General features: G+C 55.6%; 1 protein-coding gene across 1 annotated transcript; it reads left to right on the top strand.

Annotated features, from left to right (window-relative positions):
- The first annotated feature begins 962 nt into the window (after positions 1-962).
- Positions 963-10,272, top strand: TNFRSF13B (TNF receptor superfamily member 13B). The gene is made up of 5 exons (XM_007448415.1): positions 963-1,184; positions 1,264-1,393; positions 3,905-4,150; positions 9,556-9,741; positions 10,052-10,272. Exons 1-5 carry the CDS (start codon positions 963-965, stop codon positions 10,270-10,272), a joined length of 1,005 nt encoding a protein of 334 aa, XP_007448477.1.
- The last annotated feature ends 4,690 nt before the right edge of the window (positions 10,273-14,962 follow it).

Below are 14,962 nucleotides of genomic sequence, written 5' to 3'. Positions count from 1 at the left end.
GCCCTCTGCCTTCCGTCTTCCAAAACGTTGCTGACGCCTGTCCCCTGCTGCAGTCACTTCTTCCATTCCATCTTCGAGGACAACTATCCTTTCCTGCCCTTTCAGTTTGATTCCAAGAGGGAAGGAGGATAAACCCAGGTGGTTAAGCTGCCGGGTTGAGGGGGAGCCGCTGGTCTTTCCTCAGTGGACTCCCATTAAAGAATAAACAAGTGCCTCAAAAAATGTTTAAAAGAAGTTGTTGGGGAGGAAAATGCCATGAAATTAGGCAGAAAATTACAGAAGACTCAGCAACACACAAGCATCTGGAATGAGTCCCAGGTGCCTTTGCAGAGCCAAAGAATCCAGACAATGGAAGTTCAGGAACGGGCAGTAGCAGCAGCCTATGGCCCTGTGGCGTTCAAACCCAGGACAGAAGTCACCTCTGGGGGTGGACGTTGGGTGGGAGGGGCCCATGGGAGTCATCAGGGAGCAAGAAATGTTCACCACCTTGACGTGGTGGTCGTGACACAGGCGTGTACACGTGCAAAGATCTGTCAAGCTGTACTCTTGAGATCTGTCATTGTGTGTGTCTCACATCTCAGCAAAAGAGCAAGGGAAGGAAACGGACATTTATTGAGTGCTTGCTGTTTGCTAGGCACTGGCTAGGTCTGCTTTTCTAATTCATTCATTTAATGAGCACCTACTATATCCTGGGCACTATCTAGGTTCTGAGGACCCAGCAGCAAACAAAACAATTAGCATCTATGCCTGCATGATGCTCCCAGTTAACGGGGGGACAGTATCAAATAACTGCAACACAAAAGTCAAGTGACAACAGTGACAAGAGCACATCGGAGTGCAGAAGAAGGGGCAAGTCCCAATCCGGGGTGGGAGGGTGTCAGAAAGGCTTCCCTGAAGAAACGAAGTTGCAACAGAGATCTGAGGGGTCAGGAGGAAATGACCAGTCGTGAAGCAGGAAGAGCATGGGGTGCCAAGGGACCAGCACGTGCAAAGACCCCATAGCAGGAGGCGTGTGCACGTTCATGAGGGCAGAGAACAGGGCCGAGCAGGGCTCCACTGATGCCAGAGGGGCCTCAGAACTGCCCTGCCCCAGACGGGAAACTGAGGCTCAGGGTGTCAGCCCCGGGTTGCCCAGCAAGTACAACTGGGGCAGAATCCAACTCTGTCTGTTCCCCCTAGGGAACGTGAGCGGGACAGGCTGCCTGGGCTCCGGCCTCCAGTGGTGCCAGCTGCCCTCACGTTCCCTGCCTCTCAGCCCCACAGGGCCTGCGGCTGGGGGTGGCCATGGAGCCCTGCCCCGAAGAGCAGTACTGGGACCCGCTGCTGAACACCTGTGTCTCCTGCAAAACCATCTGCAGCAATCAGAGTCCACGCACCTGTGCAGCCTTCTGCAGTGAGTTCTGGGGCCCGAGCCTGGGCTGGATGCCCCTCCTGCCCCCGGAGGTCCCCCTGGCCTGCACTCGGGGCCTGAGGAGGGGTGGAGGGAGACGGGACATGGACAGTGTGGCATCTTCTACCTTTCGACCCTCCTACCCTCCTTGCAGCTTCCCAAGCATGCTCTGTTCCTCCCTGCCTCAGGGCCTTTGCACAGGGATGCATTTCCCCACCTCCTCCCCTGGGCTCCCTCCTACCCGGCTTTCAGGTCTCAGCCCCAAATCAAGAGGTTCTCTCTGACTGCCGGATGGAAAGTGGGCCCTCTTTCATCATTCTCCGCTCTTTCTTCTGAAACTTTTTATTACAGCAATTATGACAGAGAGAGAGGACAGCACGATAAACCTGTCTACCCATCAGCAGCTTTAGAAATGCCACCTTTACAGTCCCCAATTTTTTACTTGTGTATTTTAAAGCCAATCCAAGAACTCGTATTATTTTACGTGTAAATACTGGATCACGAATCCCTAACACATAAGGGCCTTTAAAATATAACCTCAATATTTTATCACCCCCAGCAATAATTCTTTAATATCATCTGCACTCAGGCCATATCCAGTTTTCTCTAACTGTCTTGAAAAGTGTCCTTTGCTTGCTTTTTCATAAGTTGTTCTTTCCCTGATGGAACTTATCACAGCTTGTACCACACGTTCTTTCCTGTGTGTTCACGTGTCTCAACCACCCGACTGAGTGCTCAATTCCTTTCTTAAGCCTAACACAGTGCCTGACACATAGTAAGTGCTTCATAAATACTGGCTGAGTGGGGCTCAGAGAGGCTGAGTGACTTGCCCAAGATCACACAGCACAATCGTGGAAGAGTTAGGATTTGAACGACAACTTTCTGAGTCTGCAACACCATGGCTCTGAGCCACTATCCATTAATGAGGTGGACGTTCACTGTGTTGACCCACAAACCCCTGGAAAGAGGAATCTGACAGACCCTTCAAGGAGGTTATTATCTAGGGGAGAAATGACTCCACTTCATGGTAGAAAGGTGAACTACCATAAAACGCCACAGCTGGGAGAGACCACGTCCGGCTGACGGGTTGGGGAGCAAGGAAATTTTCTGGTAGGAAGCGCCACCTGAGATGGATTGTGAGGAGTCCACAGATGCAGAACTCAGAGGAGGGGCAACGGCACCCCGGAGGAGGGACCAGCGTGCGCAAAGGCGTGGAGGCAGGAAAACACAACAGGGAACACCGAGGCCCAGAGGGGAGGTTGTGAGGTCAGGCGGTGAGGGCTGGTGGTCTGTGGAGCTGTCACCTGCACAGCCACACGGGGGTTCCCAAGGAGGAGAGGTCACAGCGAGCCCGGGAACACTGCTGCCATCAGGCTAACTCCACCTTGTGAGTGTCGGGGTCAGGAGGGTCCAGGGGCCACAGCAGGGTAAGGGCAAGGGGTGGTCACTGGTCCTGACAGGATCACCCGAGTCTCCCCTGAGGTCCCAAATGCAGGCCTTCCTGGTTTTGTCTTCTACTCTGAAAAGGATGTACGCGTTGGCGTGTTTGCATCGCAAAGAGGCACAAGTGAATATTCTATTTAAACCTTGAGCATCATTCATTATGTGTCAGGCACTGTGCTGGGGACTTCAAATCCCCGTAACAACCGTAAGAAGTCACCATTGGCATAATTATTCCTCTCCTGGAAAACAGGAGACTGAGGTACGGAGGGGCCGAGCCCACCACGTGAAGTGGCAGACCGGAGCTTCCCCAAGCCCGCGTGGCTTCAAGCTCTGGGTTCTTGCCTCCAAAATGCGCCCTGAAAACCGGCATGCGAGTCACATTTTCCTATGAATGAATCTCAGAGACAAGGGAAACCTGCCCTGTGAAAGTTCAGGTTTCTGTACGGCACTCAAAACTGCTCTCTCCAGCAAGTGTGAATAGGCTTCAGTTTGCTTGGCTTCTGCCCCCTGGCACTGATGCCTGGTGAAGCTCCTGAAATTCTCATTTATTATTAAGACAGAAAAAAACACTATTAATCTGAGCTCTCTCACCTTCCTTCCAGTCCCCTTCCCCAACTTGCTAAGGCAGATTCTGGCTTTGTTCTCCATTCCTTATGTTTATATGAAATATGTTTCTCCCTTATGAGGTTTGAAAAACCCAAGTAAAGAAGTTATGTGACAATGCAATAACTTAAAAGATAACTAGAAAACCCTTATACAGTTAGTACTAAGAAATGCTCTTTTAAATAATATATAGGTCAAAGAAGAAATAATAGTGAAAAATAAGAACATTCTAAACTACATACAGAAAAAATACTACATGTCAAAACGTGTGTGATGCAGCTAAAACAGTACTTAGAGGACAACGTATAGTCTTACATTTGCATACTGGAAGAGGACTTGGATTACTCTGGAATTGCTTTTGGGGAACTGGACTAGGATTTCTTTTTAACTTTGATACCCTTTGAGGCCAGACCCCCAGTTTCTGCCTGTGTCTGTCACCCAGCAGCATCACGCATCTCTGTCTCCCAGAGTCACTCAGCTGCCGCAAAGAGCAAGGCAGGTACTATGACCAGCTCCTGGGGGACTGTATCAGCTGTGCCTCCATCTGTGGACGTCACCCCAAGCAATGCACACACTTCTGTGAGAACAAGTTCGGGAGTCAAGGGAACCTCCCACCAGAGGTCAGGAGACAGCGGACCGGAGAGGCCTTGACCCGGGCAGACAACCTAGGGAGGTACCAGGGATCAGAGCACAGAGGCTCGGATGTGGGTCCAGGTAAGCCACCTAAGGTTGGCCTGCGCGGTGTCCAAGGGTCAGAGTGGGTGGAAGGCAGGCACCAGGCCTCAATAAGGAGAGGCTGCAAAGCAGGAAGTCCAGTGCAGGCAAATGGCCAGAAACCAGGGGGGTGGGGGGATCATCACAGGATAGAAAAAAAAAAATTAAGCAAAGTTTACAGAAGTCTGTGGGCAAGAAGGAAGCGAAAGAAGAAAAAAGACCTGACAGTTGGGAGTCTCATAATGGTGGCTGAGTGAATTCTCAGAACACAGGGCAGTGAGTGGACAGCACAGCTAACCTGTGAGCAAGACCCCTCCACTTAGAGGCACTGGAGACTTCCCAAGAATGAGAAGGAAAAGTACTGTCAAAAAAGCTCACGGTGGAGACGGGCCTCCTTAAGTATGTGAGAGGGGTCCCTTGAACTAGGCACTTACTAAGTGCCGAGCACTGGAAATGACCTAATTAATCTTCCCAGAAAGCACCTCTTGACTCAGCTACTCTGCTCTGTGGTGTCAGAGAGGACGGGGCTTGGGTGGGGATGTGGACCCGCAAACACTTGATATTTATGGTGCTCTTGGTCTGCCAGGCGCTGGCTTGTTTTCCTCGTTTTCTGTGACTTTCCTCATGACGTCACTTCCATGAGAACAGGCTTCATGTGTCCTGATAACGAAGTGCCCAGCCTGGTTCTTCTCGGTTAGACTGTCGTCTCTTACTCTGCTCTGCTCTCCTGTCAGTAAGCTGCTGCCACGTAACAAACAGCCCCCAGATTCCATGGTGTGTTATTCCTCATGGCATAGGGCTTGGCTGGAGTCAGCTGGAGGGGCTCTGCTCCTGAGTCTCTCATCCTCCCCTGGGACCAGCGGGTGGGCAGCAGCATCAGAGGTGACACACGGGCCTCTGAACCTCTCGGCCAAGAGCTGGCACCCATCATCTGCTGCATCCTATCTCTCCAGATGCAAAGCCAGCCAGATTCAAGGCGGGGGAGACAGACCCCACTCTCAGCTGGAGGAGAGGCGAAGGATTTCTAGCTGTGGGAGGTTTGTGGCCGGTTTTTATCCAGCACAGCCTCTTGTGAGAGGAAATGCAGATTCACACACAGAGGGCGTGGATACGGGGGGAGGGGGTGACGAACGGAACCACAAAGGGGGCTGCTCTCCAAGGTCTGGTGACCCCCACGCCTTCCCTGCAGTGACGTATTTGACTCTTCCAGCCAAACCCAGAACCCCATCCACCCCATCCGATGCCACAGATTCCCCTTTACAGAGAAACTGAATCTCAAAACCTGGAGAGTCAGTGCACAGCTGGGCGGGGACTCGGGCCCGGCCTGCGGGTTCCAAAGTTTGTCCGCTCTGCAAAAGCCAAACCCCAGAGCAGTGTTCTGTGGCACCGTCGCCCACTTAGGGGGACCTCTTGCCAGTGTGACACCGTTAGCCCTTCCTGTCTGTGACCACCAGCCAAGCTCCCTCCCCAGAGGGTCTGGGGTGGACCCTCCAGGTACGAATTCCCCAGGAAGTGTGGACAGACATTCCAGGAGCCAGTGGGGTCAGCGTGACGTCAGACCTGACTGCTGTCCCAGTCATTCCATGGTGTGGCCTCCTGAGCCTCGGGGGCTCGCCGTACCTGCCCCTGCCCCGTGTCCCTCTGGAGGTCTAGGGCTTACGTGTGTCCCGCTGTGTTCTGATACCTGGGCATGCAGGTGGGGCGAGAGCTGGGTTTGGTGGGTACTGTGAACAGGAAGTGCCGGGCCCACACCCTGGGTGTTAAGGGCAGGGCGTGCAGGACACTGCCCGTGGCAGCGGGGCTGACCTGTCCCCCCCACTCACTCCCCGCCCTGCCAGCCCCCACCCTTGGCCCCTCCACGTCTCTCGGAATGGCCACTCCTTCATTTGACGGTAACTGTGGAGGGCTCAGCTGTGCCTGGGGAGCGGGTGCAAGAGTTAGGCAGACCCTGTCGCTGACCCCACGGAAGTCACAGTCTGATGCGAGAGACAAGACAGATGACTGAGTAACCTCAGTGCGTGGCGATGACATCCCCCAGCCAGGGTGCGATGTGGCGAGGAAGGTTCCCCCGAGAGGCCTTCAAGGCAGAGTGGGGGGCCAGACCCCTGGTTCCATCTCCCACCAACTGTGTGACCTTGAGCAAGTCACTTAACCTCTCTGGGGTTAAGTGTTTCCGTAAGACTGAGATCATCTGCCTTCATGGGGTTGCTGCGCTGCGTGTCAGGATCAGCACGTAGTAACTGCTCATTTAAAAGGAAAGCACACATCTAAGAGACGAGGTGGAGAAAGGTGTTCCAGGCAGAGGGCACAGCATGTGCAGGTGCTGGGAGGGGCTGGGAGCGGAAACACACGGATTCTCTGTGGACAGGGTACAGCCACTGCTAGTACCACTGGGGCTGCGACTGCTACAAACAGTGGGAGCGAAGGCTAAGCTTTAGTGAAAATTAAGGTTTGCTTTTCTTATCCAAGCCCACGGAGCCCCCAGGCCCTACTCAAGGGCCTCCTGGGTCCCGGGTTCAGAGCTCCGGGTGGCGTGAGCACGGGTGACCTGGGACGTCTCCAGACTCTGTATCCCCCTGTCCCCACCGGGGACAGTCAGCCCGGCACCCCCCTCACGGAGCTCTCGCGGGGCCCCAGCGACCCTGGGCCTTGACGCTCCAAATCCTTACCTTCATTACATCTGCAAAGGCCTTTTTCCCAAATCAGGTCATAAGGTCCCACGTGCAGCACCAGACCCCCTGTGGGAGGGCGATGCCCGCCTTGGGAGCACATCCTGCATGGAGGCCTGGGGGTTGGTCTTGTCTCTGGCTTTTTATCTCAGGGTGTGGAGCGTTTTCTCCCCACACACGCCCGCCCCCATCCGCCCCCGACGGCTGCAAGAGATGTTACTGTGGCGGCTGCCCCAGGCCCCCTCTTCATCCCCAGGGCTGAGGCCAGGGGAGGGGGGCAGAAAGCCTCGGGAGCCCACCTCACCACCGCTCCCCTGACCTGCCTGCTCGCTGGGCTGGGGCCACGGGGATGCTGGCGGAACGCTCCACTGGGTCGAGCTGCTACCAACAGCGCGGAGGCCGGAGCGTCCGCCCCATTTCACCAGGAGGCAGGCCTGACTGTGAGCAGGGGTGGCCACAGGGCCCAGGCTCAAAACCTGCCCTGCCCCGGCTACACCAAGGCCCCTCAGGACAGGTCACAGCACTGCCCGCACGGCCAGCCCGAGCTCCAGCCCAGCAGCAGCAGTCGGGGAAATCCTGTTTCTAGGCGAGACTGACTCTGAAAACAGTACAAGCACGGAACAAATCTAATGGAAAACCCACTTGGAAATAAACCATCCGCGGTGCCCCCTGGTGGCGGTGCTCAGAACTGCGCCGCAGGCCTGGCTCTCTGGCCAAGGACAGAACTCACATCCTTTCCAGACTGAAGCCCCTGCACCCACCGGGGTCAGCAGACAGGGAGGCACCGAGCGAGGCCGCTCCACTCCGGGGCCAGGTCACTGAGGGCCGACAGAAGGCAGCGACCGAGTTTGCAGACCTGAACAGCTGGCGACTGAACAGAGGAAGCATCTGTTGGTGACAGAGGTGACATCTTTCGCAGTTTTAACCGCACCTCTCCTCCGGATCCAGGGCCTTTGCGAAGCACAGGAGCGGGTCACCAGGCAGGAACTGGTTCCCTTTCCCTCAGGAAGCCCCAAATCACCCTCCTCACGTGGTGGCTCAGGGCGCCCGGGAGAGCAGAGCAGAGGCTGCCAGGCCTCGTCATGGCACAGGCCAGGCCCTGCGTCCCCTGTACTGCGTACTGCTGGGTGCAGGGGGGCCCGGCCCAGCCCGACTGAAGGGCAGGAATCGAGGACCATCTCCGAATGCCAGCAGCCAGCCTCGAGATAGTTTGTGTGTTAGAGTTCAGCTGAAACCACCTGAAATATGCAGAAATATCCACCCAGCAGTTCACTGTGTACTTAGCAGTGTCTGGTAGCTAGGAATTCCACCTCCCATGTGAAGGCTGCCAGCCTCTCCCCCACTAATCCGGCCAGGCCGACGGCTTTATTTTATCCCAGGGACGCACAGGAGCCAGTGAACAGATGGGGGCCCGGGAGCTGGGACACACGGACGTCGCCGGCTGGGGGTGGCGCCAACAGCCCACCCAGAGCTCTGTGAACGTCAGGGTGGCACCAGCCAGCTGTCACTTCATAAAATTCTACCTCTAAGGAGCGTGCATAAGGAAGAGAGACAGTGTCCACCTCGCCATCTGTGCGCGGCCGGCCTGGAGACCCGGCACGGAGCCCATCAGACCTGCCCCCAGGTGCGGCTCTGCAATTGTGACCAGATCTGAGGCTCAGTTTTGTCATCTGAAAAACAGACTGTAAGGTGGTGTGGCCACAGCGGGAACAGCCTGCAGGATCCTCAAACAGCTCAGCAGAGAGGCGCCACCTGACCCGGCAACTACACTAGTGGGACGCGTCCACGAGAGCTGCACACACACGTGCACACGGAAACCTGCACACAAGCCTTCACAGCCGCCAAAGGGTGGAAACAACCGAAATGCTCATCGTGGACAAACAAGCACGATGTGGTGCATCCACACAGTGGAACGTTACTCAGACCCAACACATGTGGCCACACGCCTGAGCCTTGGAAACACACCGAGAGGCCGGACGTGAAGGTCCCGTGCTGCACAATTCCATTGGTATGAAGTGTCCAGAACAGGTGACAGAGACAGCGTGGTGGTGCCCGGGGCCCAGGGCGGATGGGGGGCGTCATGCGGTGCTGGACACACCCCAGGTGCACAGGCAGCAGCTGCACAAGCCTGAGAGCACACTAACCACCCCCACTCATCTTCACGGCCGTGAGCCTGGCAGCACGTGGACTACACCTCAACCTCTAAAGGGGGCGAGCGCCCCTCCTTCACAGAAGCGCGAGGGTCAGGGACACACCAGAGAAAGTGTTGCGTGCAGCAAAACCAGCAGGCGGCCAGCAGCCCTTCCTCCTGGGCTGGGGGCGCCCGATCCCAGGGCCCGCGACGGATTTTGAGGGCAGGGCTTTGGCTCAAGGCCCGCGCCCCATTTCCCCAGCCCCCCTGGTGTACACCTGCCCCTCAGGCTCAGTAGCAACACCACCGTCTCTCTCCAAGCATGCGCTCCCTGGTCAGACAAACACCCTCCCTGGACAACTGTCCACCTGCTCGCCCATCCACCTCTGGTACTGTCCCAAGCTACACCCCACAGCGAGAGAGAACGACAAAGGGCGTCCGGCTCCGGGGTCCCCCGGCCCTCCGAGGGGGCGTGGGGGTGACCGCGTGGCTTGTCTGGGGCTCATGAGAAGGAAGCAAGTGAGCAGGACGAGGGGCTGCTGGCCGGAGGGGGGGTGCTTCAGGGAGGTGCCCCTCCTAACTCTGGGTCCCCCGCTGTCTTGCAGCCCCCCCAGGGCTAAAGCTGAGTGCCGACCAGCTGGCCCTGGTCTACAGCACGCTGGGGCTCTGCCTCTGCGCCATCATCTGCTGCTTCCTGCTGGCCGTGGCCTGCTTCCTGAAGAGGAGGGGGGCCCAGGTCTCCTGCCAGCCACCCCCCGGGCCATGTCGGATGCAGGCCAAGTCCTCCAAGGGTGAGCACGCAGTGGGGTCCTGGACATCCCTCTGTCCTGGCTCTGCCCCCGCTTCTAAGTGGAGGGCGGTTGCCGGTTCTCCCGGGGAGCAGCCTGGTGCCAGTTCCTACAGTTTCCTACCTGTCCTGGTGAAACCGGGTCAAACATCAAGGCAAGAAGAGACAGGGCCCTGAGGAAGGGTGGCTGTTGGGCCCCGGGGCTTGCCCCACTTGCCAGGACAGGGCGGCTAAAACCGGAGCTGGTCCCCTGGGGGTGCAGGGCGGGGGAGGAGGGGTCCAGGCCGAGGCCAACGCCCTCTCCCCCTCAGCAGATCACTGGATGGAAGCGGGCAGCGCTGCAGGGGCAACGCCCGAGCCGACGGAGACGTGCAGCTTCTGCTTCGCGGAGTGCAGGGCGCCCGAGCGTGCCGGGAGGTGGGCGCGCCACGGCCAGAGCGCAGCCGGACAGCCCTGCGTGCGGGCCCCGAACGGTGGCCTCTGCAGCATTGAGGTCGTGTGCACGCCCGCCCAAGAAGGAGGCCTGGCCACATGAACCTGAGGGGGCTGGGGGGGAATGGTGATGGGAGAGAGAAATGACGGTGGGGGAGACTGGGGAGAGAGGAAGAAAGCTAGGGGAAAGGACGGGGAAGGGGGAAGGGAGTGGAGGAACAGCTGGCAGAAGGGCCAGGGCCACCGTATTGACCCCAGGTCTCCACTGTAGGTCACCAGCACCTAAACGCACCTGCAGTAAAAGCACCCACACCTGCTGGACCCAGCCCCGGGGACCCTTTGCAGAAATAAAACCTCCCACACTGCCCACTCCTCACTGGCTGGTTTGGGTCGTGTCTCCCCGTGGTGACTGCCCCATCCCACCTCTCCCGCTGCCCCTGGGCTCCAGGCCTGGTTTCCAAGGATCTGAGCGAGTGTGTGGACCGAGAAGCAGGCTCTGCTGTCCCCTGTCACCTAAGAGGAGAAAGCAGCCAGCTGATGGTGGGGGCCTAGGGCTGGGCCCACCTGCGTTGATCTCAGAAAACCAATTTCCTCCCGTGTCTCCTCAGGAAGGCGTGAAGCAATGTGTCTGTGTGTGCGCGTGTATAGTCACGTGTGTGCACGCATATGCTGCTCCCACGTGTGTCACGGGGCGCGGGGCGGACAGAGGGCAGGCGGGCTGAGCCCAGGCGTCAAGCTGCTCTCAAAGCCCAGGACCACGTCCCTGCATCACCTCAGAAGTGCTCTCATTTGGACGCCAACCTGCTACTGTTTAGTATTTTTCTTTACATCAACCTACCTTTTCTTCCACACCTACACGCTAAATTTTTCGGATTCTGACCGATAACACTGTATCTGAGCATTCACAATTTGTTTTCTTGGCTACACCATGCGGCTTGTGGGATATTAGCTCCCTGACCAGGGATTGAACCCGCACCCCCTGCAATGGAAGCGCAGTCTTGGCCACTGGACCGCCAGGGATGTCCCGCATTCACAAATTTTTGATACTACATATATTTTATACCTGTATTTGCAGTGAAACGTATACGTTAGGAGCATTTAAACCCGAAAATACATAACTGCTGTAAAAGCAGCAGCTACACAGATAAACACAAGATTATGCAAATCATTCGTCCGCAAACCACCTTGCGTACCTACGTGCACCAAAGGTTCACATAACACACTCTGGGAGGTGTAGACAAGAAGCCTGAGGCTCCATCCTTCCCTCATCCACTGGCTAACGGGCTCTGTCACCTTCCCAGGCTGCTGGACAAAGCCCCACACGCTGTGCGGCTTCAACACTGGAACCTCCTGTCCCCCGTCTGGAGGCCGGAGCCCATCTAGGTGTCGCAGGGCTGGTCCTGCTGCGGCCGTGACAGGAGAACTGCCCCAGCCTCGCCCCCAGGGCTGCAGACGGCCGTCTTCCCTTGATGCGAGTACGTCTGTCCAAATCTTCCCTTTTTCTAAGGACACTGGTCACCCTTATGAGCTCATTTTCACTCGATCACGTCTGTAAATCTCCAGATAGGGTCATGCTTAAAGGTTCTCGGGGTTAGGACCTCAACCCATGAATCTGGGGGCACACATTCAGCCCAGAACACAGGTCCTCCCAAGTCCAGTCTCGCTTCAACGCTGTCTGAAGCCAAGTTAGCTTCTCACTAGCACCCGCCCAAAACAAGAGTCTGACCCGGTATTCAGTGGGCCCAAGGTGGCAACAGGGACATCTTGGTGCAGTGTCCACCGGTCACCAAGCCCACGGCAGCATCTCTTGGCAGCACGGACCCTGTACCTGGTGTAGCTGCCTGCCAGATGCTGGCAAAGTCCCAGCACATCTCTGAGCTGCACGGACGCACTTGGGATGCAAAGCCTCATCCAAAACGTGTGCAGACTCCTCCAGCTGTTTTCAAATTCTGCTCATCTGAGCCCAAGGGGCCCTGGGGGATGCTTCTGGACCGTGGGGGTAGTGAAGGCTGCCGAAAACACAGAGAAATGTGTGCCTGACTACGGCTTTCCACAAAAATAACCTGTTTTGGGTTTTTTTTTGTCAGTTTTTCAATTGGTCTTTACTGTAAGCTGACATGGCAGATTTTGTGTGTTTTTTTTTAAAAAGACCAGGATCCTCTGCTGCAAAGAAAATCTGAAATGCTAAATACCATCAATTTTATCCACGTTCTGTGTTCTGCTGGTCCTACTTCCAAAATACTCTCTGATTCCCGCCACCTGCCACAGCCCCGAGCCCAGCTCCCGCGACGCCAGCCCCGAATCCGCCCTGTGCACCCTGCCCAGGGCTCAGCAAGCTCCTCTGAAAAGGACCAGACGGCAGAGACTCTTGGCGACTACTCAGCGCTCACCCAGCCCTGCCGTGCTTGTACCCAGGCAGCCAGAGCCAGGGGAGGCGGTGGGTCGGACTGGGCTCTGCCGACGCGGCTCAGACCAGGCACCACAGCTCGCCCTCCTCACCCTGCTGCACCGCAACTCAGGCCTTTACCTCCAGCTCTACTGAGACATAAATGACACGTAACTTTGTGTGAGTTGCCAGGTGATGCATTTGTACATTGTAATACGCTCCCCACGTGGCATCAGGAACCCCTCCACTCCAGCCCACAATCACCCGTGTGGTGAGAACGGGTAAGATCTACTCTCTCTGCAACTCTCAGGCACAGGACACAGTATCAGGACGTGTCAGTCTCACCCCTGGGAGTCTGTGCCCTTTGGCCAGCATCTCCCCCTTTCCCACCCCCTGGCAACTACAATCTACTGTTTCTCTAGACACTGGCCTCGTTGTGTCTCTCTACGGTTTTCTGAAGAGCTGTCTGCGAACAGCATCACCTCACTCCCGCCCCATCTTCGGTGCTGCTGTCCTGGAAGCCCACGATCCGTCGCTACTGTTTTTGCTTTAGAAACTCAGTAGCGTACAGAATGATTAAAAATAACAAAAACAATGCTTTGTAGATCTACCTTCACGTCTAACAATCCTCATTTTCTGGGTGTGGACCTAGGTCTGTCTGGTATCTCTCACTTCCTCTGTCTGAAGAGCTTCCTTTCAGCACCTCTTGTACGAGTCTGCAGATGATGAATTGTTTGCTTCCAAAGTCTTTCCATTTCTGAGCGATTTTTCTGGGAAGACGCCGGGATGCCATTTTTTTCTTTCCAGCATCGCAGAGACATCGCCCTACTCTCTCTGGCTCCCACAATTTCTGACAAGACAGCTGCTGTGATTCCTACCTTTGTTTCTTTGCAACATGTGCCTTCAAATTTTTCTCTTTATCTTACTTTTTAAAGGTTTGAATGTGATGTGTCCCGGAGCTTCCTGTGGTGGGTAGGTCTGTTTTGTTATTTATCCAGGCTGGGGTTCTCTGAAACGTTGGGACCTGTAGCTTGATGTTTTTCATGATAAAATTACTGACCATTATCCCTTCCAACCGTGTGGTACTGCCCCACATCCCAGGTGCCCTATTCTTTTCCCCTCCATTCTTCTCTTAGTTCCAGTTTGGGTGGCCCCAATGCCTCTTCCCTCAGCTGTGAGGTCGCTGACGGGCCTGTCAGGGACATCCTTCCTGTCACCACGATCTTGGCTCCCAGCACCTCCATCCACGTGGCCCCTCCTCACACAACCCCCATCCCGCTGAAGGCCCCCGTCTGTTCCACACACTTTCCCTGAGAGCCGTCAACACATTTAACCCTAGTTACCCAGAACCTCCGCCTGGCAGTTCCGACATTCAGATCACCTCTGAGTCCGGTTCGATTGCTTTGTCTCTTGGCAGTGAGTGTTTCTACTTGCTGTTTTGTGTGGCTTTTGTTTTTTTTTTTTTTTTTTTTTTTTTTTTTTTTTTTTTTTTTTTTTTTTTTTTTTTACCGAACGCCAGACCTGTGTGGGACAGCAGACACTGACATGCCAAGATTTTATGCCTGGGATTGGCCAGCTTTTCTCCTCCAGGCCGTCAGAGAGGGGCCGAGCCACAGGCTGAGCTGGCTGGGTTCTGTCGTTGCTGTGATCACCCCCGGGCCCCAATGGCTTCACCTGGCCCCGTGGGGTCACGCTCTCAGGGAGGGGCTGCCCCCTGGCAGCTGCGCGCCTTCCTGCCCCTCCTCGGCGGTAGACGCCCCTGTCGCTCAGTGTTTCCTCCCCCCACCCCTCCCTCCCCGCAGCAGAAGCCCACCGTACTCCTCCCGATGGGGCCTCAGGGCTACACCGACCCTGCTTCTGCTGCTGAGTCCAGACACGCAGACCATCGCGTGCCGCACAGAGCATCACTCCCATGCAGCACAGTGGTGACGCGTCGCTGACTGGATCTGATGAGCAGACAATTTAATAACAGTGAACTAAATAAGCCACAAGATTAAAAGTAAAAATGGTACAGATGAACTTATTTACAGAACAGAAATACAGCCACAGAGGTAGAAAACAAACTTATAGTTACCAGGGGGAAAGGAGGGGAACAATAAACTGGGAGACTGGGATTGACACGTGCACACTACTGTATATAAAACAGGTAACTAATAAGGACCTGCTGTGGAGCACGGGGAACTCTGCTCAATACTCTGTAATGACCCAGATAGGAAAAGAATCTAAACAAGAGTGGATACATGCACGTGTGTAACTGATCCACTCTGCTGGACCCCTGAAACTAACACAACATTGTAAATTAACCGTACTCCAATAAAAGTTAAAAAATAAACAAAGATAATTTAAAAATATTAAAATCAATCAATCCATCACAAGAAATAAAGCGCCCCAAACTCAGGGGTCCCCA

The sequence above is a fragment of the Lipotes vexillifer genome, unplaced genomic scaffold (genome assembly GCF_000442215.2).
Source record: "Lipotes vexillifer unplaced genomic scaffold, Lipotes_vexillifer_v1.1 scaffold533, whole genome shotgun sequence".
NCBI lineage: Eukaryota > Metazoa > Chordata > Mammalia > Artiodactyla > Lipotidae > Lipotes > Lipotes vexillifer.
Note: the sequence above shows the minus strand (reverse complement) of the source record. Positions and strands in the feature narration are given on the sequence as shown.